We start from the raw sequence: 23,359 nt of genomic DNA, 5'->3' as shown, positions 1-23,359 counted from the left end.
TTTACCTTGAATATGAGGGCCAGGTGGTTGGAGTGCTTCTCTGCGTTCCAGGGGGGCTTGGCACAGGACATCTCGATGATGGCACAGCCCACGCTCCACACGTCACAGCTGCGACCGTACTGCTGTCCCCTCAGCACCTACACACACAAACCAACATGTCACTGCTGTCCCCTCAGCACCTAACCTCGGCGTCACCAGCCTTTCCACCGCGGAGGAAAGCCTGGTATTCGTTCTAAACTGGCGTTGCATTGTTTTTGTTCCCCACATAATGTGAATCAATTAGTTTAGCGCTACGAGTTAGAATAAAAGATTGACATACCAAACTATTACTATACCAAAAGAAACAAAACGAGTATACCAAACAAAACACATTTTAAACTAGGGGAATCATTTTTGGAGGTGCATGGCTTCGGTGGTTCCAGTCGTTGTTTCAGGTAGAGATGCCGATCCGATTAACACTCTACCCGCCGGTCCCGTAGCCTACGGGCCGATAAATCCAACAGTAAAGCACCGATCCCGTAGCCTACGGGCCGTGGTGCTTTTTCCTTTTTTTAGAAAAAAAAAAACTTTTTTCAATTTTCTACACGGACCATTTCATTGTAACACCACCGGAAAGCCCTTATTTGGGATTCCGGTTTTGCCGAAGCCGTCAGCCCTCATTCTAATGACGAAACTGAAACTCAATTTTCTCCTTGTTGTTTTCTTCTCCTCGTCGATCTCTGTGTAACATAAACCGTTCTAACTACAACATGGAGGCACCGTTTGACACGCGTTCTTCAGTGGTAGAAGCAGGCAGATGTCTGCGATGTTTACAAACAGTGCACAGCTCAATTTTAAGGATTTTAACAAGGTCTATGCCGACGTGAAAAAAACAAAAAACAAAAAACAACAATAAAACGTTGGCACTGGTGAGTACATTATGAGATTAACCTATGGCGGTCAATGTGTTAACAGAGATCGGATCGCAGCGAAAATGACCGATCAAAACTGACATTCCAGTACTCCACTCCAGCAGTTCTATCCAGCACTTCTAACCAGCACGTTGTGAAACTTTGTTGACTATGATCCTGGAGAGGTTATGTTCTCTGTTTGAGTAATATCACTTGATCGATCCTTTTTTAACATTTACCGTAATTTTCGCACTATAAGCCGCACCTGAATATAAGCCGCAGCAGCTAAATTGAATGATTTGTACATATATAAGCCGCACTGGACTATAAGCCGCGGGTGTAAAATCACTAGATTTAGGAGGTCCCCTAGTGGCCGTTAGCTATAAAAATCCATAGATAAGCCGCACCGTTATATAAGCCACAGGGTCGAAAAATGGGAAAAAAGTCGCGGCTTATAGTCCGAAATTTACGGTAGTTTCAACATAACATCAGTAGCAAAAAGTAAAGATAAAAAACACGGAGCGTGGACCGCGGTCGTGGCCGCGCGCCACATCTTGTGCGATTTTTCAAAAACAGCCAAAGACATCTAAAATGACAAGAGATGGGTTCCCGGATTGAATGGGTAAATCGATTAAAGAAAGATCTTTCGTGGCCATACCTCAGGCGCCATGAAGGCGATGGTTCCCAGCAGCTGGCCTTGAAACTCCCCCGCCCCCGTGCCCTTGGATGCCAGCCTCGCCGCCGCTCCAAAGTCGGCGATTCTCAGCCTCTGACCCGTGCTGTCGATGAGCAGGTTGGCACCTATGGGGAGAGAGCAAGAGGAGGAGAGGGTGGAGTGCGTGAGTGGTGGTACATTTACTCAAGCACTGTACTTAAGTACAATTTTGAGGTACTTGTGCTTTACTCGAGTATTCCCAAGTTACATTACTTTTACTTCTACTCCACTACATCTCAGAGAGGCAAATATTGTACTTTTTACTACAATTATCTGAAAACTTTAGTTACTTTGCAGATTTTGATTATTATTACAAAACATACAGTTACCACTTCAGCCCTGTATAGATTTTGGCCATTTGAAAATAGCCGATCTACAAGCTCACAATGCGTCGCGATGCGACGCATTGTGAACTTGTAGATCGGCTATTTTCAAAAGATTTGTTATACATTTGAAAACTTGAAATGGGACATTTTGTATGATGAGCACTTTCTTTGTGCTTCCCCTGGAAGCTGTAACTTTCAACCATTCACGACACGGTTTTAATGCACTGGTAACGTAAACAGACCTGCAGAATCAACGTATCTTCCTTGGGCGATACTTCGTGTACTTTCGTGTTTTTTTTTTTAATATATAAATTCATAGTAGTCAATTAATTGTACCACTCTTTCTCCGCAATTTAAAGTCGTTATACCAATTCATTCCTCCCACTGCTGGCCAGTGGCCACTGCCTAGTGGGGAATTTCATCGAGAAGAATTCAACTTTTTATTGTCACAGGTTTACGGGGGTAAAGAAGTGGGAGAAATGTGTTTTTTCCGCAAGCCCCATCACCTGCCCACGGTGGTGGACAGGTACTTGAAATTCGTGTACTTCCACATAGACACGTTCAGTAGTAGTTCTTGTCCAGTGTGCTGTACTGTAGGTACTGTATAGCATATATCTACAGTATATACCTACTAGTGATGAGCGGGTCGACCCGTAACCCGCGGGACCCGCGGGTCAACCCGCGGCGCGGGTGGGTCGAGTCAGAATTTCAGAGGAAATTATGCGGGCTGTGGGTGAGCGGGTCAGCTGCTCTCACACGCAAAAAAAATAAAAATAATCACATGCTCTTGTTTTGTCTGTATTCCTAATAAGAATAAGAATAATAACAATAAAACAGTTTGAATATACTTGGGGATTATTTTCTAACCATGATTTTACAGAATTAAAAAAAAATCTCGGGTCGCGGGGCGGGTTGAGCCATAGATTTATATATGGGTTCGCGGGGCGGGTTGAGGCGGGTTGGGTTCCGTCGCGTGGCGGGTCATGAAAAAACCCGACCCGCTCATCACTAATACCTACATATAGGACATGACCTTTATGGACAGGACAGTCGGCTGAGAGGACATGTGGAGAGAGAGATGGGGAGTGACATGCAGCAAAGGCCGTCGGGATCGGGACTCGAACCCGCGACACGCTGTCAGGCTACATTGAGCCACATATTCCGTACCTTTGATGTCTCGGTGGATGACCTGGTTCTCGTGCAGGTAGGCCAGGCCGCGCAGCAGCTGCTCAGAGTAGTTGACGATCACATTCTCTTTGAAGGCCCCGTACTTGTTCAGAAGATGGGACACACTGCCGCCTACGATTGAGAAAGGAACACTTATTTCCTTACTATGGCCACAGTTTAAGATAAATCCGCTCAGAAGTCACTGATTACAACTCTTTCACATTAGACTACGGACCCCCATTTAATGGCATTTGTATCTCTGGTACCCCAATTTATATTGTAAAATCAATGTTAATTTAACTCTGAGATTGTACAAATGGAACCAAATGGACCCGTTAAGATTCCATTTGTACACTCTCAGAGTTACAGACCCTCAAGGGTCCATTTGGTTCCTAACTATCGATCATTTAGCTGGGGACCTCCTGGAACTCCCTCAAGGACCCTTGGGGGTCCCCGGACCATACTTTGCGCGTCAAACTGGGGGTCCTTGAAATAAATGAAAAAAAGCTTTACCGGCCATCCACTCCACAAACAGGTTGTAGTTGTTCTTCTCGCAGGTGGCTCCCAGCATGCGGATGATGTTGGCGTGGTAGAGATGACTCATCATGCGGATCTCCTCCCTCAGCGCCGTCACCACCTCCTCCTGCTCCGACGAGGTGTTCCTCACGTACGTCACCTAGACGACCACCACAAGAACATCGTCACCTTCTTAAACTAATGGCCTACGTCATTTTTGTGTATGTTTTTCAGGGACATTTCTAAACTGATCCAAAACAAAACTGTATGATATTTCTTAAGCATTTCACCCAAAACGTTTATAACAAATTATGACTACATAAAAATAACACTGTCAGTTATGTATGTCACATAAGAGATTTAAATAGGTTTAAATAGGATTAAACCTGACTTAGGCCAAATGATTTATTGATTTACTCCAGACTTAGGCCATTTCTTTGGCCTAAGTCACAAAACCATGTGACTTAGGCAAAAAAAATGCCTATTTTGGCCTAAGTCACACTAGGGAGAATGGCCAGTATACTAAAAGGGGAGGGAACAGCATGATCCTTTTCAATTAGGAAATAGGCGATTTTACCAGAGGTGGCCAGTGTCAGGAGCTGACTTAGGCAAAAATACCATTTTCCCATTTTCCTCAAAAAGTGACTTAGGCCATTAGTTTAAGAAGGTGACGACATGATAACACGTTCCAACATGTTCTTCTGAAAATAAATTCTCACATAAACTACAGGTGTTTTTTAATCCCGTCTGTGCCATTGAGCTATAATATATCGTTCTGTGCCAGAAGGCGTGCGGTGCAGCAGGTGAAAGCCGGTATTACACTCGATGGAAAGGAGGAAATACAATGGCATTCAGGCACAGACGGGATTAAAACACTTCTTTATCGAACAATACAGAATATTTCAGAACACAAAGGGCCTGTATGGCCGGAGAACATCTGTGGCTTTCAGGTTAAGCACTTTATATTTTCAATTTGTACATACACTAGAAGTTCGCGGTCCGAACGTCTAGCGTGACGCGTCGTTCACTTTGCAGTGCCACCTTACAGGCACCTCACAGTGTGAGAGAGAGTTTTGTGCTCTCCTAAATCCACGGCAGGCTTTGAAAGTACCCACTTCAGAAAGAGGTGACGTGCATCACCTCTCCAATGACCAAAACCCACTTTGTGATTACTCAGACCTGGTATGGCAGACCTGTGGGGAGTGTGCAGTGGTAGCCTGGTTCCAGACGAATCTGCCTTTGCAAAATTGCATGCACTTTAGCCCTCGGCAGATTAGGTCTGGCCCCCCTCCATAGAGATTTCAATTCTCTCCCTCCGCAGTTGTGCGGAACCAACCAGGGCCCAGTATCCAAATGTGGGCGGGCTTATCACCTTATTTGAAGCACTGCTCTGATTGGTTCGCTCAAGGAAGCACTGCTCTGATTGGTTTAGGTCTAACCAATAGAGTCCGTTTGGATCTTTTTGTAACCGCCCCTTGGAAGAAAATCTACCGTTGATAGGGACCAGACTAATATCCACGCAGTGTGTCGTGTGATATTGTCTGGCTACGCGAGGCTAGTGCAGTGGTGTACAATGTGAAAAGATAGTTGAAATCGCAGGAGATGAAGTTAGCAGTTTATTTGTGTAAAGGGTCGTCGGCGTGGGTTGTGTTGAGGATGGAAGCCGTCGAACTGGTGCATCCTACCTATTTATAGGTAGGATGTGATGTCATGCTGTCGTGAGATTACGTCACACTGGCGTGTCTCATCGTGATGTCACGACCGTGATGTCATATGACGTCACACTGGCTACATACATACATACTGACAACCGGGGGGGGGCGGACCGGAAACGAAATAATTCTGGTTCCGTTTTTTGTCCCGCCTCCGTTTCCTGTCTAGCGATCAACTTTGGAAGCGGTTATCTCAGCTTGTTGTTTTCCTCTCCGCATCCACCACTCTAACGTTTTTGTCTCGTTCTCCAAAATGGAGGCACGGATCACGTCGCGGTTTTCAGTGTTTTGTTCTCTCGGATCCCGTGTTTGTGTCGAACCAAATGAACGCGGATTTTAAACGGATTTAGCGGGGGCTATGGCGAAATCAAAAAAAAAAAAAAAAGAACAAAAAGAGCTTGGCACTGGTAAGTACATCATGAGATTAGCCCTTGGCGGTGGATGTGTTAACCACGGAATTGCAGTGGCTATTTGGGGATGGCGTCCAAGACGTTCACATAATAAACACAAATCTCCGACAGTCTTGGTCCAAGGCAAGATGTACTAGTTATATTATAGAGCATATTTAGACTCTTACCATAATCTAAATATATCATTTTTATATAACAACGTTAATCTCGGCGTGTTTACAATCGCTCTAAAATATTAAAAACATTATGATGACCATTATGAAAAAATAAATAAAAATAGACTGACCTGTTTGACAGCCATGAGGGTGCCGGTGCCTACATCCTGGGCCTGGTAGCATGACGAGAAGGCCCCCAGGCCTATCTGTTGACCCTTCAGCCATTCTGCACCCTCCTTGTAGGGCTGCTTTGCTGCTGTATGGCCAGGCAATGTCTCTGGAGTCTGCAACCATTCACAACACATTCATATCATTAAATTGACCCACATTTGACTGAAATCAGTCGTGACGACTGATAACTTTAACCCGTGAGCATTAGTGAGGACCAATTATATGAACATACGTTCGAAAACGAAGTGGTGAAGTGCTCCTTTAACGGTCTTATCTTGCAACTCACGTCGGCCTGCAGGATGATGATGTCCTGGTCCTTCTCCACCTGCAGCTGGGGGATGATGGGCAGGGCGTCCTGGGACTCCGACATGGCCATCACCGCCGCCAGGGCCTCCTCCTCCTCCGCCTGGATCTTCTCCAGGCACTTCTGATTGGTCGACACGTCCTCGCTGTACGAGTCCCCCCCGCCCCCGCCCGGCGCGTCCGCCCGCTCCGGGCACAGCACCGCCACCTCCGACTGCAACGAGATATAGGCGATTAGAGTTCATTAAAACGAACCAAATTAGCTAAACGGTGCTGTAACTAACTGAAACTGTACTGGGTGTTTAGAAAACCAACTAAAACCAACTAAAATCATAGAGAACATGTCCTTAGCTTTAGTCCTTTTTTAAAAAATACATTTTTGGGGGCTTTTTCTGCCTTCATAGGAAAGTAGGCTGACAGGAAATGTGGAGAGAGATGCGGGGGTGACACGCAGCAAAGGTCGTCGGGACCGGGAGTCGAACCCGCGACACGCTGTCAAGCTGGATTACCAGCGTATGTGGTATGCGCCTGGACCGCTACGCCACCCACTTAGTTTTAGTCTTTGTCAATATTTCATACTATTGCATAATAGTTGGGGTAGATATGAAATTTTCCAATATTTTTTTGTTTTCTTCCTCAGTCACTCCAGCCACCTGCATGTCCTCTCTCACCACATCCATAAACATCCTCTTTGGCCTTCCTCTTCTCCTCTTTCTTGCCTGGCAGTTCTAATGTACCCCTCATCCGTCCTCTGGACATGGTCCAAACCATCTCAACCTCGCCTTTTTTGTTTTATCCCCAAACCTTCTAACCTGGGCTGATCCTGTGATGTAGTCCTTTCTGATCTTGTCCCTTGTTGTCACTCCTAATGAAAATCGTAGCACCCTCAATTCTGCCACCTCCAGCCCCGCCTCCTGTCTTTTTGTCAGTGCCACCGTTTCCAAGCCGCACGGCATGGCTGGTCCCACTACCGTCTTAAACATCTTCCCTCTCACTCTTGCCGGTACCCTTCAGTCACTTTCCTCTATTCGTTCCACTCTGCCCATACTTTCTTCTTTATCTCTCTTCCACACTACCCATTACTTTGGGGAGTGTGCAATAACAAAAAAACTCAAACACTAAAACTAATAGAGTACCGAAGTAATTTACACATCCTACGGTCGCGTCCCCCCCCATTCTTTATTCCCATAGACGTGTGTAATATCGCGTCAAATAAGAACTGTGTTCCAAAAATAAACAAATGATCTCTTATGGATATGAAGCATCAACTGACGGTGAGAAAACGCTATGTTACTTCCGCCAAATTAGTAATTTTTCAAATATGAGTGACTGACTATCATAAACGATACAGAGCCTCCTCCCTGACAATATCGCCGAGACAGTTTGTTTATTTTTGGACCACAATTGTTATACGAGACGTTTCTAGGATGACCCAATGTTATTCTCCATAGAGAAATGACTTCCCAGGGGATGAACGAGTGACGTCAGAGTGACTTCTGTACTCACACTACTAAACACTAAACTAAACGAGCAAACCCACTTTAAAAACTAATCAAGATGAGATAAATGATAAATGAAAACAAAGACTAATGAAAAGTGCATGACTGTAATGACCTTGAAGGTGACGGGTTCGTCGCCCGCCACCGGCATGATGGAGGCCTCCAGTAGGTCCTCAACGGAGGAGTTGAGCTCCACCGAGGCGCCGGCCGACAGCTCGCCTCGCAGGTCCAGCTTCAAGGCACCTTTGAAGAAGGTCGTGCCGGGTATAAGGCCTGTCACCATCGTGGAATGTTAGTCGACGATTCATTGTAATAAACGTAATTGTGAATCACGATTCAGTTGTGTTTTTTGGAATGTAATATTTTGAACATGAATTTAAATTACATTTCTGTTTGCCTTTTAGGCTTTGTAAATACAAATTCACAGGGTAGATATGACAAATAACCGAAATTATACAAAGAAATGACTGATAATGAGCGGCACCAATAATTTGAATACATAGGGTATATACTTAATGATTTATACTTAAAAAAATGTTCAAAGATAGCAGAAATAGCAGATTTCGTTGTGAGCTATCTACTATTTCCACTATTTTTTAACATTTTTCAACAGATGAATTCTGACAGATAAATGTAGACGATTCTGACAATTATGAAACAATAATAGCCTCTGTGCATAAGTGTAGTCCAGAAGGTGGCAGTTCCTTTTCCCACAGCTTCGTTTTGCTGTGGGAAAAGGCTCGACGGCAGATTTGAACGGGAAACAATCTGCCACGATACTGGAATTTCGAACTTCAAACCGAAATCATGCAAAATATCGATATTCGGTTCCATTTTCGCTAATATTGATAGCTCAAGTGCACACACACACTGACTGCAACAGTTTATGTGTCTCTCAACTCACTGTGGGCGAGATGAGGGAAGCATACCGATATATCAAAACAGTGGAAAAGGCATATTAAAACCGTTTAAAATTTCCAGAATTGATCATTTATATTATATTTTTGACAACAACACTGTCAAGTCAATGAAACAAAGCTATGGTGAACGCTGAAGCGGAAAAGGAAACGGGTATGGCACCTTCTGGACTACAGTTATGCACAGAGACTACTGGCAAGTAATTGGACCCCTTCCTTACTTACTTCAAAGGCATTACCAATGATACAATGAACAGGCTCTGTTCCAATTAGTGTAGCACAGTGGTTCTCAATTTTGTTTTAATGTCAAGGACCCCATAACTTTGAGAGTGTACACATTTGCACACTCTCAGCGTTACACACATTTGGAACCCCCTCAAGGAACCATGAGGGTCCCTGGACCACACTTTGAGACCCACTGGTGTAGCAGAGTGTTTCCAGTGAGCCAACATGCACAATCAGCACCCTGACTCTGTTTGACCAGAATGGAACAGAGCCTTCATTAGTATCATTGGTAACACCTGCGAAGGAAGTAAGGACGAGGCCCAATTTCTTTCCAATATGGTGTGCTGTACATAGAGCCTATTATGTTATACACACAAAAAGGTGGAAGTGGCGGCACTCCAAAATGAGAGAATGCTAGACAAAGGCTCATTTCTATTATTATTATTACTAATAAAGAATGAACAAGTGAGCCTTTGTCTTGCATTATACGTCCACAACTGTTACTTTTCAGGATTCTAATTCAAAAGCAGCAGATCTACAAGCTCAAAAAGCGTCTTCTCGAGCTTGCAGATCTGCTGCTTTTGAGTGACTTGTGTGATCAAGTTAGCCGATCATTATGAAAAAAAAAAAACACAAAATATACTTGTGTCAGGCCTTACCGGGGATGCAGGGGGCTTTCTGAGCAGGAGCGCCACCTTGGCCGGGGTGGGAGGGCTTTGGTCTGTGGATGGAGGGGAGAGGCCGGCCCTGGCTGTGCGTGTCCAGGTCCTTGGACCTCGGTTGCTGCGGAGCGACACACTGCATGCTGGGAGAGGACGCCCACGAGTGGTTGGAGGGGCAGGCCGCCGCCGCCTTGCCCGACATGAAGGCCTGGCCTGAGATCTTGGCGCCTTGGCCCGCCTCCAGGCCCGGGAACAACGCGGGCGGGTACAAACTGGAGGGCGATGGGAGAGTGGGCGATTGATCCATCAGCCGGTTGTGGACCTGAAACGGGGGGAAAAACAAAGTACTGAGATTATTTATCTGAGGAAAAGTAGCGACGACACAATGTAGAAATACCTTGTTACAAGTACAAGTTCTGTATTAAAGGGATAGTTCGCCCAAAAAAATGACTTATTTTCTATCGATTACACACCCCATGAAGCCTTGAATTCATGGAGAGTTTTTTGTTTTTGTCGCATTCCTTAGCCAATAATTTGATGACCGGCGAAAAGCTGCTAATGACTCTTTGAGTCTCTTACCGGAAACGCAGCCAGTCATCAAATTATTGTCTTAGGAATGCGACAAAAACATAAAAATCTCCACAAATTCAAGGCTTCATGGGATGTGTAATTGATAGAAAATAAGTAATTGTTTGGATGAACTACTCCTTTACGTAACCGCATCCAAATATACTTACAGTATCGAAGTAAAAGTACTCAACATCTTTCCAAATTTGTCAGAAAATAGCCGAGCTACAAGCTCACAACACGTTGCATCGTTATGCGTTGCCCGCTTGTAGATCAGCTATTTTTTTAATAGTCCATTTGTCTATTATAGACAAAGTATAAAATAGGGCTTAATGTGGTTAACGTAAGTTTTGTAATAATAATCTAAATCTACAAAGTAAATAGTAACTAAAGTCTTCAAATAACTGTAGTCAGTGGAGTGAAAAGTACAATATTTGCCTGTGGAGAGGAAGTATTGAAAAACACACTTAAAGTATTGAGTAAATGCACTTTAGTTACAGTACTTTGCACCACTGACCTGAACAGGCGGTTTGAAGCCGTCACCACCAGGAGGAGCTCCTCCGGCTGCGCTGTGATGTCCGCTGAGCGACATGGCGGTCAGCTGCTCCATCAGCTCCTCCGGACACGCGCCGCCACCGCCGCCGGCCTTCCCGCTGAGACGCTGGCTCTTGCCCGCGGGCGGCGGCATCTTACGGCCGGGCGGGTTGCTTTTGGCGAGGGCGGGCGATGGCTCCAGGTAGGCGGCGGCGCCGCCGCGGGCTTGTTCCTCGCCACTCTCCGCGCCAGGGCTGTTATATACTAAAAGCAAACGGAAATAGCGAAAACTTAGAATTCGAACTAACTAACTAACAAAAATCAGAGAAAATGGCCTTAGTTTTAGCCCATTCAATCCGGGGAACGTTTTAGATTTCTTTGGCTATTCAAAAATAGCAGATCTACAAGCTCAAGCTCTATGAGCTTGTAGATCTGCTATTTCTTTTTTGAAAAAACTTGAAAATGTGTGCACATTTTCTTATACAGTATATATACTTTTAAAGCGAACAGTTGTAAAATATTTTGTTCCAGGGACCCCCCCAGAAGCAAAGATTTGAGTTACAAATGTTCGCTTTAAAGAATATATATTGAAAGATGTGCACACATTTTCACGATTTTTCAAAAATAGCAGACCTGCAAGCTCATAGCGCGGCACTCGGTGCCGCGCTATGAGCTTGTAGATCTGCTATTTTTGAATAGCCAAAGACATCTAAAATGACACAGATTGCGCGTCCCCGCCCGGACTCAATGGGTTAAATATCTACAAAGTCTAGCAAAAATAGCAGATCTGTAAGCTCACGGCGCATTGTGAGCTTGAGCGTTTGCTATGTTCCTGAACTTGTTGAACACTAATAAACACAATAAAAAAAACTATTAATACAAAATTAAGCCTTTTCACAAAATAAAAAACAAAACGAATCAAACTTTAACTCTCTCAGTGCCAGACCCCGAGTTATCCCGAGTTTTTACTGAATACCCTCCCTGCCAGAACGAAAAATCCTGAGTTTAAAAATAAATAAAAATAAAAATAAAATGTTTTTTTCTGTTTGTTTTTTTTGGAAAAAAGTGTTCAGAACCCAAGATATCATTATCTGAAGATTTGCTGCTCCGTCCACTCCTTGTTTAACTTATAACTGAAAAAGGCTGTATCTCGCTTCCTAAGAACTTTTTTTTTACTTTGAAAAAAAAAAAAAAATGTTGGCACAGTTCGCAATATTTTTATTATTTCATTGGCACTGAGAGAGTTATAAACTAATCAAAGCTAAACTGAAATTTGAAAAATATATAAAAACGTGAATAACCCTGCTCCACGCCCAGGCTGATGGCGTCCAGGATGTCCATCTCCTCGGCGATGGCGAGCAGGCGCCGGCGCATGCGGGCGTAGTGGGTGGAGCTGGGCCCGCTCAGCATGTCCAGGAGCTTGACGAAGACGTAGGGCACGCGCGCCACCATGCGGGCGGCGCCCAGGAAGACGCGGCGCGACAGCTTGCCCACCATGGCGTGGGAGTTGTCGATGGACTGGAGGGCGAACCCGAGCAGGCGCAGGAGCTTCTGGTACCTGTGGTGGGGAGAGAGAGAAAACGGAACCTCTTATCTCCATATTATAACTTTTTGTGTTTTTTCAAAAATTAACTCATTCAGTGCCAAGCTTATTTATTCATGTTTATGGCATTTTGGCTCTGAGTGCCACAGCCAAAATTCATTGTAAAAAAAAAGTGCTTAGGAAGCGAGATACAGCCTTTTTAAGTTATAGGTTAAACAAGGAGTGGATGGAGCAGCAAATCTTCAAATCATCATATCTTGGGTTCTGAACATGTTTTTCCCCCCAAAAAAAAAAAAAAAAAAAAACTTTTATTTTGATTTTTTTTTTTTTTTTTTTTTTTTTTTATGACGGATTTGACGGATTGTGGCGCTCTGGGCGTCAGGCCACGTGACGGATTTGACGGATTGTGGCACTCAATGAGTTAACACCCAACTTGATCGTACTGCAGCGTCACACGAGAGCATCGAAAAGTAGCAGATCCGCAAGCTCAAAACGTGGCGCGAAGAGACGCGTTTTGAGCTTGCAGATCTGCTACTTTTGCTATGTTTTTGCCATAAAAACTATCACTTACACCAGGGGCTCCCAACCTTTCTGTTACCACGGACCTGCTGAGAGTTCATAACATGTTCGCCGACCGGCATGGTTCGGTTCGGTTCGGTCCGGGGTGGGGGGGTCGCTCATCATTCGTACCACAACACAGAATCAATGACTGGCTGGTGGCTGCTATTTATATGTTATGAAATCACTACATAATGTTATATCATTGCAACAAGGAAAGGATGATTAAAAAATCATTACGTCTGTATTAGCCTTGATGACCGTCTTGACTCTATGTCTGTATCAGAAATGACTTTGGACGGGTGGAAAACTTTAGTTGAACCTGTAGAGTGACGCGTTACTTTACCCGAGTTACATCTTCTGATAGTTGTACTTGAATGTGGACATGAAAAAACAATCCTGTTTAGAGTTTCACGACCGCGAGCGCGAGAAAAATACAGCTCGTAGTGACGGCACTGAAACACGTTGAAATGTGGGATAAAGATACCAAGGATTCGACAGTGATGTCATTGCTATGCAACACACGGAAGCAGCACGGCATAAAGATACCAAGGATTCGTCAGTGATGTGACATCACTGACGAAACCTTGGACATGTGACCGACTCAGCTTTTCTCCGAGGTTTGTAAAATCCTGGTGACGCTGCCTGCGCATATGGTACAATCCATGAACTTGGAATTCCCGGCCGCCTTCCCGCGGACCGGGACCGGTGGTTGGGAACCCCTGACTTACACCACCTTTAAAAAGATCTCAAATGGCCGCATAAACCTTCCTTACACGCCAACATTCTTGGCATATTTATCTTTCTTTGGTCGGGGGTCTCACCTCTGCACGGGGGCTTGGTTGTGGTAGCCGTCCAGGCCTCCAGAGATGATGTGCGGGTAGAACTCGTGTGGGACCTCCAGCAGCAGTCTGTCGATGAAGCACAGGCGTCCCAGCAGAGCCTGCCAGTTGGTGGCCTCCGGCTGGGGACCCAGCACACAGCTCAGCACGTAGTCCACACCACCTAGACCTATGGATCCTACACACAACCAAGACAAGTTCATATAAAATAAATAAATATATATTATATATATTTTTTTTTTTAACTAAAAGCTTTGCTTTCTGGGGGTCCCTGGAACTAAATATTTTGAGATGGGGGTCCGCGGCTAAATACATATCATTTTGGGGGTCCTTGGCAAAGGTTTTAAGCACCACTGATAAAGCAATTCTTTTTTCCAGAAAAATGTTAGGATTTAGAAGACATTTGTAGATATACTGGCATTCCTGAGGAGCAGCGATTGTGTGTTCTTTGTGACCTGGGAGTTGTGGAGGATGATTTTATTTCTTTTATGTTTTTATTTAACCTTTATTTAACCAGTAAAATCACATTGAGACCATTGTCTCTTTTACGAGTGCGCACTGGCCAAGAGAAGAGGCAAATAAATGTTACACAGCTCTGCCAGTAACAACATAACAGGACATAACAAAGACAAACATGTCATCCATAATACCAAAAATCTACTACCAATAGCACCAAATACAGACTAAATTAATTGAATGAGGTTCATTTTGTTTTTCATTGTCCACTGTACAATGATGTACGAAATTCTTTATTTGAAAAAATGCAGGATAAGAATCCAGATTTGTTTTGGATGTCTGAATGTTATATGTTAAGTTGGCTGTTCAATAAGGACGTTTTTGTTTGAGGAAAATTCATAGAGAAAGCATGGCAGTTGAGGTGGAGGACGATGTACCCGTAACCCACAGTTTGGACAATCAAAATGTGTATGTATTCTGTTTGTGGTGTATCTTGGTGTATGTACATTGTGTGAGTGTCTTATACGCCCGTGCGGGCTGGGCATCCTGTGGTGCAGGACACTATAATAAAAATCTATCTATCTATCTATCTATGTAGAATCCCCCAGAAGCAAAGATTTGAGTTACAAATGTTTGCTTTAAAAATATATATACATTCAAAGATTTGCACACATTTTCAGGATAGCCAAAGATTCTTTCCCCGGTCTAAATGGGTTAAATATACAGTTTCTGTTGTTTTTGTACCTTTCATACAAGATGAAAGAACAAAAAAGGTTGAGAAAATGTAGAGATATGTTTGTCAATATAATGAGAGACTTGTGATTCCTTCATCACAGAGTACAGAAGCAACACAGACATATGGACAACATTTGGACTTCATGGCCTGCTATTTGCACCAGTGGTTAACAAACTTAATGTCATGTATTTAAAATATTTTGTGTCAAGGTGTTTTATTCTTTTGTAAAGGTCTTATGACATTCATTTTATTTTTTATTTATTTATTTAATGTATTATTATTATTATTATTTTTTTTTTTTTGTTGGGGGGGGGGGGGTTATGACCTCAATTACACCCCAAAAAATGAACTTTGAACATTCAGTGGATTTTCTGTGGTCTGGGGTTTTCTGAATAATTAGGCTAAAAAAGTGCTGGGATTGGTCCCATGACTTTGACATCATAGTCCCTCAATCCCAGGCAAAATGTCTCTGTGGTTCCCCCAAGCTGTAAAGTTTGGGGGAACCACTGATCTATTCCAGAGGTGTTTCCATATGTGTGTTACCTGCTTTGAGCAGCTCTCTGCCCACCGCCAGCTCTCCGACCTGGCCCTTACACAGCTCCAACAGGGTAGACACCGACAGCTGACTGGTACGGCTGGAAAAAACGTTCTTTGTTGATTTCTTACAGAACGATTAGACTTAAGACTTGTCATATTTTAGCAGTGGTGGATCAAATTGTTTACTCAAGTAAAAGTATCAATACTGCAACGTAGAAATACTCTGTTACAAGTAAAAGTCCGGAATTCAAAATGACAAAAGAATTGGCATCAAAATGTACTTAAAAAGTACCAAAAGTAAAAGTACTAGTTATGCAGAATGTCCTGTCTAAAATGTGTAAAAGGCTTTTGAAAATAGTAGATCTACAAGTTCACAACGCGTCGCCATGCGGCGCGTTGTGAACTGGAATGGTGGAAACTATGCCAAAACCGCTGCTTTTCAGGAAATGGAAAACATTTACTGTGTTCCAACGGCTCCAATGTAGTTATTATTTAGTCACACACATATTACAGTATACAGTACATGTTTATTAACACATCCACTGCCAGGCCCGTAGTCCTACGGGCCGTTAAATCCAACCGTTAACTGCCGTTCCCGTAGTCCTACGGGGCGGGTGTTTTCCCATGTTAAAGACGCACTGAAGTGACATTTTCGGTCATTTTATTTTGAAGGTTCAGCCCGAAACGTCGGCTCAACGACTCTAAACCAATCAGAAGGTCCCATCCCTTCAGGCTATGGGACGTTGGATCTCAATCACTTCAGCCGTGCTGCCACACGGCTAGTGTTTGTTTACAAGTGAGAGAGACGGCCAGTGAAGCACGTTTGCTACTACCTGGCTTATTTCTAACCTATAATGTTTTCAGATACATATTTTAGTGTGCAGATGAAGTTTAAAATGAGTAATACACTCATCTTCAATGAGATTCAAAACGGAGTATCTCTGTAATTAAAATCAGCTGTGTTCGAAGAACGTGCAGCTATGGGAATCAAACAGGTGCATGTAATCAAGATTCATTTATATTCGTGAAGGCTGTATTATGTCATCACGCAGCACGTTTTCGTTTACAGGAAGTAATTAAGATTGGCTTTTTAGGGACTTTAGATGTAAAAATACACAAAAATGTTTTTTTTTTCATTTTTTTTGGCATCTATTGTTAGGTATGCCCATATGATGACCACGGATATGCTCTAAAAGTGTGAAAAACATATTTTTCATTTCACTACACCTTTAAATCGTGCAGGTGCAGATTCCGGATTTTTTTTGCACTTCCGGTTTCGAAGGGGGCGGACCGGAAACGAAATAAAACTGTTTCCGTTTTTTGTCCCGCCTCCGTTTCCTGTCTAGCGATCAACTTTGGACGCCATTATCTCGGCTTGTTTGTTTTTCTCTCCGCATCCCCCATTGTAGCGTTTTGCTCTCGTTCTCCAAAACGGAGTGTCGGATCGCGGCACGGTTTTCAGCGTTTTGTTCCGTCGCGTCCCGTGTTTGTGTCGAACCAAATGAACGCGGATTTTAAACGGATTTAGCGGGGCCTATGACGGAATCAAAAAAACAAAAAAGGTAAGAAATAGCTTGGCACTACGATGGACGTTCTGAGATTAGCCGTTGGCAGTGGATGTGTTAACAGCGGACCTCACTCACCAACATTTATGTCAATATTTGTTCATGATTCCTCTCAGAACTACACATTTTAGCTGCAACCACTGCATTTATCAAATATTCAGAAACACCTTAAATATTTTACACAATCAGAGAGAATGTGATTCAGCTGTGCAATGCTGCTCTTGATTCCAAATGTAAGCACATTCCTTAAAGGAGTAGTTCACCAAAAAAAATACTTATTTTCTATCATTACACACCCCATGAAGCATTGGATTTCATGGAGATTTTTTATTTTTTGTCGCATTCCAAAGGAATGCGACAAAATGCTTCATGGGGTATGTAATTGATAGAGAATAAGTCATTTTTGGGGTACTCCTTTACTACTCCTTTAACGTCGTCAGTATTCCATCCTGCTCACCTGTTGGCGTCGGCACACTTGACCAGGATGGTTTCCAACACAGGCTGCAGTAGCTGTTGCAGACGTGAACACTCCGACACGGAATGGCAGGGCGTGTACACCAGCATGGCACGCAGCGTTTTCTAATGGAAACGACACACATTTACACACCATTAGGTTACAGTCTAATATGCAAACAAGGTGAGTTACGCTCACACTGTGGGGCTGTTAACATTCCTCAGAAATAAAATTTGAATATTGGTCTTAAAAATTGCAGATATTCGAATATATTCGAATATTATTAACTCTCTCAGTGCCAAGCCACGAGTTATCCCGAGTTTTTTCTGAATGCCCTCAGTGCCAAGAACGAAAAATCCAGAGTTAAAAAAAATAAAAATAATAATCAATAGTTTTTTGTTTTTTTTTTAAAGAATATTCAGAACCCAAGATATCGTGATCTGAAGATTTGCTGCTCCATTCACTTCTTGTTTAACTTATTACTGAAAAAGGCTGTATCTCGGCTCCTGAGCAGTTTTTTTTACTTTAAAAAAAAATAAAAAATTGCTGGCACAGTATGAACATATTTCTTTATTTCATTGGCACTGAGAGAATTAATATTACTATTATAAAAAATAAATATATTTTGTTTGTTTTTATAACTTGATCCATTGTTTTTTGTATTGTCTAATAAACATTAATATATCCTTTTTTAATATACATTTTATATTCAAATATATATTTTTTCCCCATATTCGAGGAGTATTCGAATATCGAATATTAATTTACCAGCCCTATCACACTGTCAGGGCTGGAATGTGGACTTCACGTCTGCTACACAATTACAATACTAGTGAGTCTCAAAACGATGTAACACAAACGTGTTTCGCGACCAACAAATGGGCCCCGACCCAACGTTTGGGAAACACCGGTCTTACAGGACGCCAATAGGCTCTATTCACAGCAGCCATATTGTGAAGACATTCACAGGTGTTACCAATGACACTAATGAGGGCTCTGTTCCGTTTAGTTTAGCACAGTGGTTCACAAACCTTTTAATTCCAAGCCCCCATAACTCTGAGAGTGTACAAATGGAACCGAAGTGAATAGAGCCTATGACGAAAGGCGGAACTCACCAAGGCGGCCACGTAGACTTTGTAGACGGGGTCGGCGCACACCATGGAGAGAATGCTGCAGCACGACTCCACCACCACGTCACCGGAGGCGCTGTTGCATCGGGCCGCGCCCCCGGCCCCGCCGCCGGCCCCTCCCCCCGCCCCTCCTCCTCCTCCCATCCCGGGACACGAGTGCTCGCCGTTGGCGAGGAGCAGCGCCCCGCTGACGTCGTGAGAGAGGCGCCGCAGCGCCATCTCGCGCACCGTCCAGTTCCTGGAGAACAGGCAGCCCACCAGCTCCACGCCGAACACCTGTGGGGTGGGGGGGGGGGGGGGGGGGGGGGGAAGAGAAGCAACATGTTAGTTATAGCAGTGGTGGAAGAAGTACTCGGATATTTTACTTAAAGGGATAGTTCACCCCCAAAATGGCGTGATGTTTTCAATAGGCTCTATGCACAGCAGCCATATTGGGAATGAATTGGGCCCCTTCCTTAGTTCCTTCACAGGTGTTACCAATGATACTAATTAAGGCTCTGTTCCATTTAGTGTGGCATAGTGGTTGTCTTATTTTCAAGGACCCACTTAACTCTGAGAGTGTACTAATGGAACCAAATGGACCCGTAAGGGTCCATTTGGTTCCATTTGTACACTCTCAGAGTTACACACCCACTAGTGATGCGCGGGTTGACCCGTAACCCGCGGGACCCGCGGGTCAACCCGCTGTGCGGGTGGGTCAAGTCAGAATTTCGGATAATTTTATGCGGGCTGCGGGTGAGCGGGTCAGCCGCTCTCACACGCAAAAAAATAAATACAATCACATGCTCTTGTTTTGTCTTTATTCCTAATAAGAATAAGAATAATAACAATAAAACAGTTTGAAAACACTTGGGGATTATTTTCTAACCATGATTTTACAGAATAAAAAAAAAATCGCGGGTCGCGGGGCGGGTTAATCCATAGATTTATATATGGGTTCGCGGGGCGGGTTGAGGCGGGTTGGGTTCCGTCGCGGGGCGGGGCGGGTCATGAAAAAACCGACCCGCGCATCACTAACACCCACCATAAGGGGCCATTTGGGAACCAAAATGGAGTGTTTCTAGTGGGCCAACATGCACGATATCAGCACCCTGACCAGAATGGAACAGAGCCTTCATTAGTATCATTGGTAACACCTGTGAAGGCCCAATTTCTTTCCAATATGGCTGCTGTGCATAGAGCCTATTACACTATTGAGTGAGTAATTGATAGAAAAATCAATTACTTCAATTGAATTCAAGTCATGGAGACTTGAATTCATGGAGATTTTTTTATTTTTGTCGCATTCCTAAGCCAATAACTTGATGACTGGCGACGGCTCCGGTGGGAGACTCAAAGTGTCAACTTTGACATTAGCATCTTTCCGCCGGTCATCAAATTATTGGCTTAGGAATGCGACCAAAAAAAAAAAAGGCTTCACTCAGTTACTTCACACTACTGCATATTAGTTAGTTAGTTAGTCATGTTCCAAAGACTTCCATTTGCACTTCACACAGTGATTCACTTGCAACACTAGTGAGGGTGTTGCAAGTGGGCCCCCAATAATTAGCAAAACTATAAGGTAATATTAAAAAAAAGGAAGTATTGTTCCTTTTTTTATTTGTGTGCATTTTCAGAGCATGTTTATTTTAATCTTTAACGATCAATCAATCGATTGTGTTCCGGCTTGGATTAATGGGACCAATGTGGTACTCTTCAAGTTCTTATTTATTTACGTTTTTTAACTCTTTCACTGCCAAAAACGGGAATTCCCGTCCGACGCTACTATGGCTATCATGGCCACGGACGGAAATGACAAAATTATTAAAACAAAATAATAATAATATATATATATATATTTTTATATATATATTATTTTTTTTGGTCTTGTTTTTTTTTGTTTATCTCAAAGGAACTAGGAGATAACGCTATCCAAAAAAATTGCCTTTCCATTCACTTCAATGTTAAAAAACAAACGGAGGAAAAATGCACCTTTTTTCGTGGCACTGGGACGACACAGTCTGAAATAAGTGTGGCAATGAAAGAGTTAAAGAAAAAATACCATGCACTTTTATAATGGCCAGAATAAAATAAACATCTATGGGATTTTGAATGGGAAAGAAATCTTCATGACCCAGGGACATGGGTTTAAGGCGCTCCTGGAACTAAAAGTCTAATAATAATTGAATCTATCTCTGCTCACGTTAATCCAGGGCTCGGCCAGTTCCTTGTAGGTGTGAGGGATGTGCTGCTGGGTGCTGCTCTGTGGCAAGGTGATGTCTCCGTCCTGAAACGCCGTCCTGAGAGAGGGCGTCTTGCTCTGGGACAGCGACAGCGAGGTCTGCAGCTGGGGGTCGGGCCCTGCCGACGCTTCCGATGACCCCAGAGACTCGCGGCTGCACACGAAAACACACACGAGACCGGAGGAGAAACGGAATGAGTGGGACAATGTGTGGACTATGAGCTTGCAGATCTGCTATTTTTGGGGAAAATCGTGAAAAGGTGTGCAAATCTTTGAATGTGTATTTTTTTTTTAAAGCGAACATTTGTAACATTCAAATGTCTCAACAAATGTCTTCGTTTTTTCTGAAAGAAATATCGTTGCTATATCAGTGGTCTTTTCTTGTCAAGGACCCGCAAAATGATATGTTTTTGGCCACCGATACCCCCATCAAAATGTGTTGTTCACTTTTACTGTATGTTGGTTTGTTTACTGTTGAGTGAGAAAACAATGCTGCACATTAAGCTAATCACCCAGTTTGGGAACCACTGCATTAGAGCGTAATGTTTATTGAGACTGGAATGTGCCCAAATATTTCTTCACTCATCGGTTTTACTGTAAGTGTAATACATATTCTGAACTTGCTCCAAACAAAAAACTAACCACTATCATGAATCTGAGTAAAACTTAACTGAATTGAACAAATTAAGAAAAAGAATAAATACAAAATAACAACATAAGGAACAAAACAATTATTCAAAGGTGAATAATACGGTTGGTTCTGTAAGTATATTGTGGCATTATAACAATTTGAAAAATAAATAAACATATTTTTCACTAGATGGCACTTGTGAGCCATAATGATAGACAAATGACTTATTCCTAGTCTATGAATGGATTATTACATACTGGCTAAGAAACTCATTTTAACTATGTATATATTTTCTTTAATCAAATGTAATTCTCTGGGAATACAAAAAAAAGTAGGGGTGTTGGAAACAATTTTGGGGGGGCCCAAAAAAAAAATTTTAGGGGGTGGGAACGCCACAGTGTTAAGCTATACAGTTGCCCACTAGTTTTCAGATTCGTACTCATTGACTCAAATGTGAAGAGAAAATGTTTCCCTGATGCTCTCTACTGTCTTCACTGGCAATGTGTGTGTCAATCCATGTCACTAAAGCCATACATCCATGCTGGACAATAGCAATTAATAGACCAGATCATTTAACACTTTATAAAAAAATCTGGCCATGGTCATTTAAAATGCAAAAAGTTATCTTATCCTGTTCTCCCCTGCCATATAATTATTAAGAATGCGTTAGAATAAACTTGTGGCAAAAGTTGCATTTCTTTGCTGATCTAGGATCAGTGTCATTACACTAAATGTAACTTTTAAAACGACCAGTTCAACATTATCAAATAAAATAATAATCCCATTGCTGAAAATACTTGGAAAATGTACCTGAGGGGGCTGTTAAATAACATGTCGTTTCAAAACCTTCAAGAAAAATCACTGATAGATTAGCTTGCATCCATAACCCTTTCTGTGCGAGTGAGAGGGCGCGCAAACACACAGATGGAGAGATAGAAGTTAGCTGTGTGCCGAACACAGAGCCACGTTACGTCGTATAGCGCCACACACACACACACACACACACACACACACACACACACACACAAACAAACACACACACTGCAGTGGACGCTCAAAAGAACATCCACAATGCATGGTTTTCACATCGTTAAAAAGTTAAACTGAGCGAAAGTTTGTCGTTCAAACTTTGTGCGTGTTTTATTTTGAAATTCACGACAGCCTTCCTGAATGGCAAGCGATCGACCTTTGCTCCAATCATACATTGGCCTCGAGTTACCTGTAGAGGTCGTGGAACTTCCAGTTGGTTCGACACAAGGGACAGATTAGCGCCTCGTTGTTCCTGCGACACTCCTCCGCCCCTGAGGGACAAGACAGACTCATGAACTCAAAACAGTACAAGCATTAAGAGAAGAAGAACAAAAACTATATATTTATTTATTTATTTAATGACCCCAAGGGGTCTCTGTGCACTTCACAACAGGTCATACAACAAAAACACAGTAGCAAAGAAACAGCAATGAATTCAATAAAACTAGGGGGAACCATAATGCAAGGAAAAAAATATGGGTTTTTTGCCTAGATTTAAAAATGCCCAAGGAGTCGGCATCTCTAACAGGTGTAGGGAGAGCATTCCAGAGATGTGGGGGCACGATGTGTGAATGCTCCGCCCCCAACTGTTTTTATTATGTGTTGTGACTGTGAGACCAGCATCCTAGGAGCGTAGTGGTCGTCCAGGGATGTAAGGTTTTATTAGACTGGACATGTAGAATGGAGCAAGTCCATTTAAGGCATTATAGGCCAGGAGTAATTGAATAGTGTCTTTTCCGTCTTCGCTCTATACATTAAATGCCTTTGCGGGAAATAGCGGATCGACAAGCTCACAACGGGTCGCAGCTGCGGCGCGTTGTGAGCTTGTTGTTCTGCTATTTTCTGCGAAAGTGGTTTAAAGGGATAGTTCACTTTAATTCGATTGGT

At 43.1% G+C, this 23,359-nt stretch overlaps 1 protein-coding gene across 1 annotated transcript in view; it reads right to left on the bottom strand.

Moving 5' to 3' along the window:
* map3k1 (mitogen-activated protein kinase kinase kinase 1, E3 ubiquitin protein ligase) overlaps positions 1 to 23,359 on the bottom strand; it is a gene marked incomplete at its 5' end in the record, with an annotated part of 65,197 nt that overhangs the window by 8,548 nt on the left and 33,290 nt on the right. Inside the window, 16 exons of the mRNA XM_084047283.1 lie at positions 6 to 137; positions 1,549 to 1,691; positions 3,099 to 3,230; positions 3,612 to 3,774; positions 6,023 to 6,175; positions 6,349 to 6,579; positions 7,980 to 8,137; positions 9,666 to 9,990; positions 10,753 to 11,033; positions 12,071 to 12,327; positions 13,695 to 13,890; positions 15,448 to 15,539; positions 17,464 to 17,585; positions 18,576 to 18,866; positions 20,773 to 20,965; positions 22,662 to 22,743. Coding sequence (XP_083903409.1) covers positions 6 to 137; positions 1,549 to 1,691; positions 3,099 to 3,230; positions 3,612 to 3,774; positions 6,023 to 6,175; positions 6,349 to 6,579; positions 7,980 to 8,137; positions 9,666 to 9,990; positions 10,753 to 11,033; positions 12,071 to 12,327; positions 13,695 to 13,890; positions 15,448 to 15,539; positions 17,464 to 17,585; positions 18,576 to 18,866; positions 20,773 to 20,965; positions 22,662 to 22,743 — 2,951 coding nt within the window. The remainder of the gene's footprint in view (positions 1 to 5; positions 138 to 1,548; positions 1,692 to 3,098; positions 3,231 to 3,611; positions 3,775 to 6,022; positions 6,176 to 6,348; positions 6,580 to 7,979; positions 8,138 to 9,665; positions 9,991 to 10,752; positions 11,034 to 12,070; positions 12,328 to 13,694; positions 13,891 to 15,447; positions 15,540 to 17,463; positions 17,586 to 18,575; positions 18,867 to 20,772; positions 20,966 to 22,661; positions 22,744 to 23,359) is intronic.

The sequence above is a fragment of the Gymnoscopelus microlampas genome, assembly GCF_963454915.1.
Source record: "Gymnoscopelus microlampas genome assembly, chromosome: 21".
Classification (NCBI taxonomy): domain Eukaryota; kingdom Metazoa; phylum Chordata; class Actinopteri; order Myctophiformes; family Myctophidae; genus Gymnoscopelus; species Gymnoscopelus microlampas.
The sequence above is the reverse complement of the archived record's forward strand: the minus strand, read 5'-3'. Positions and strand labels throughout refer to the sequence as shown.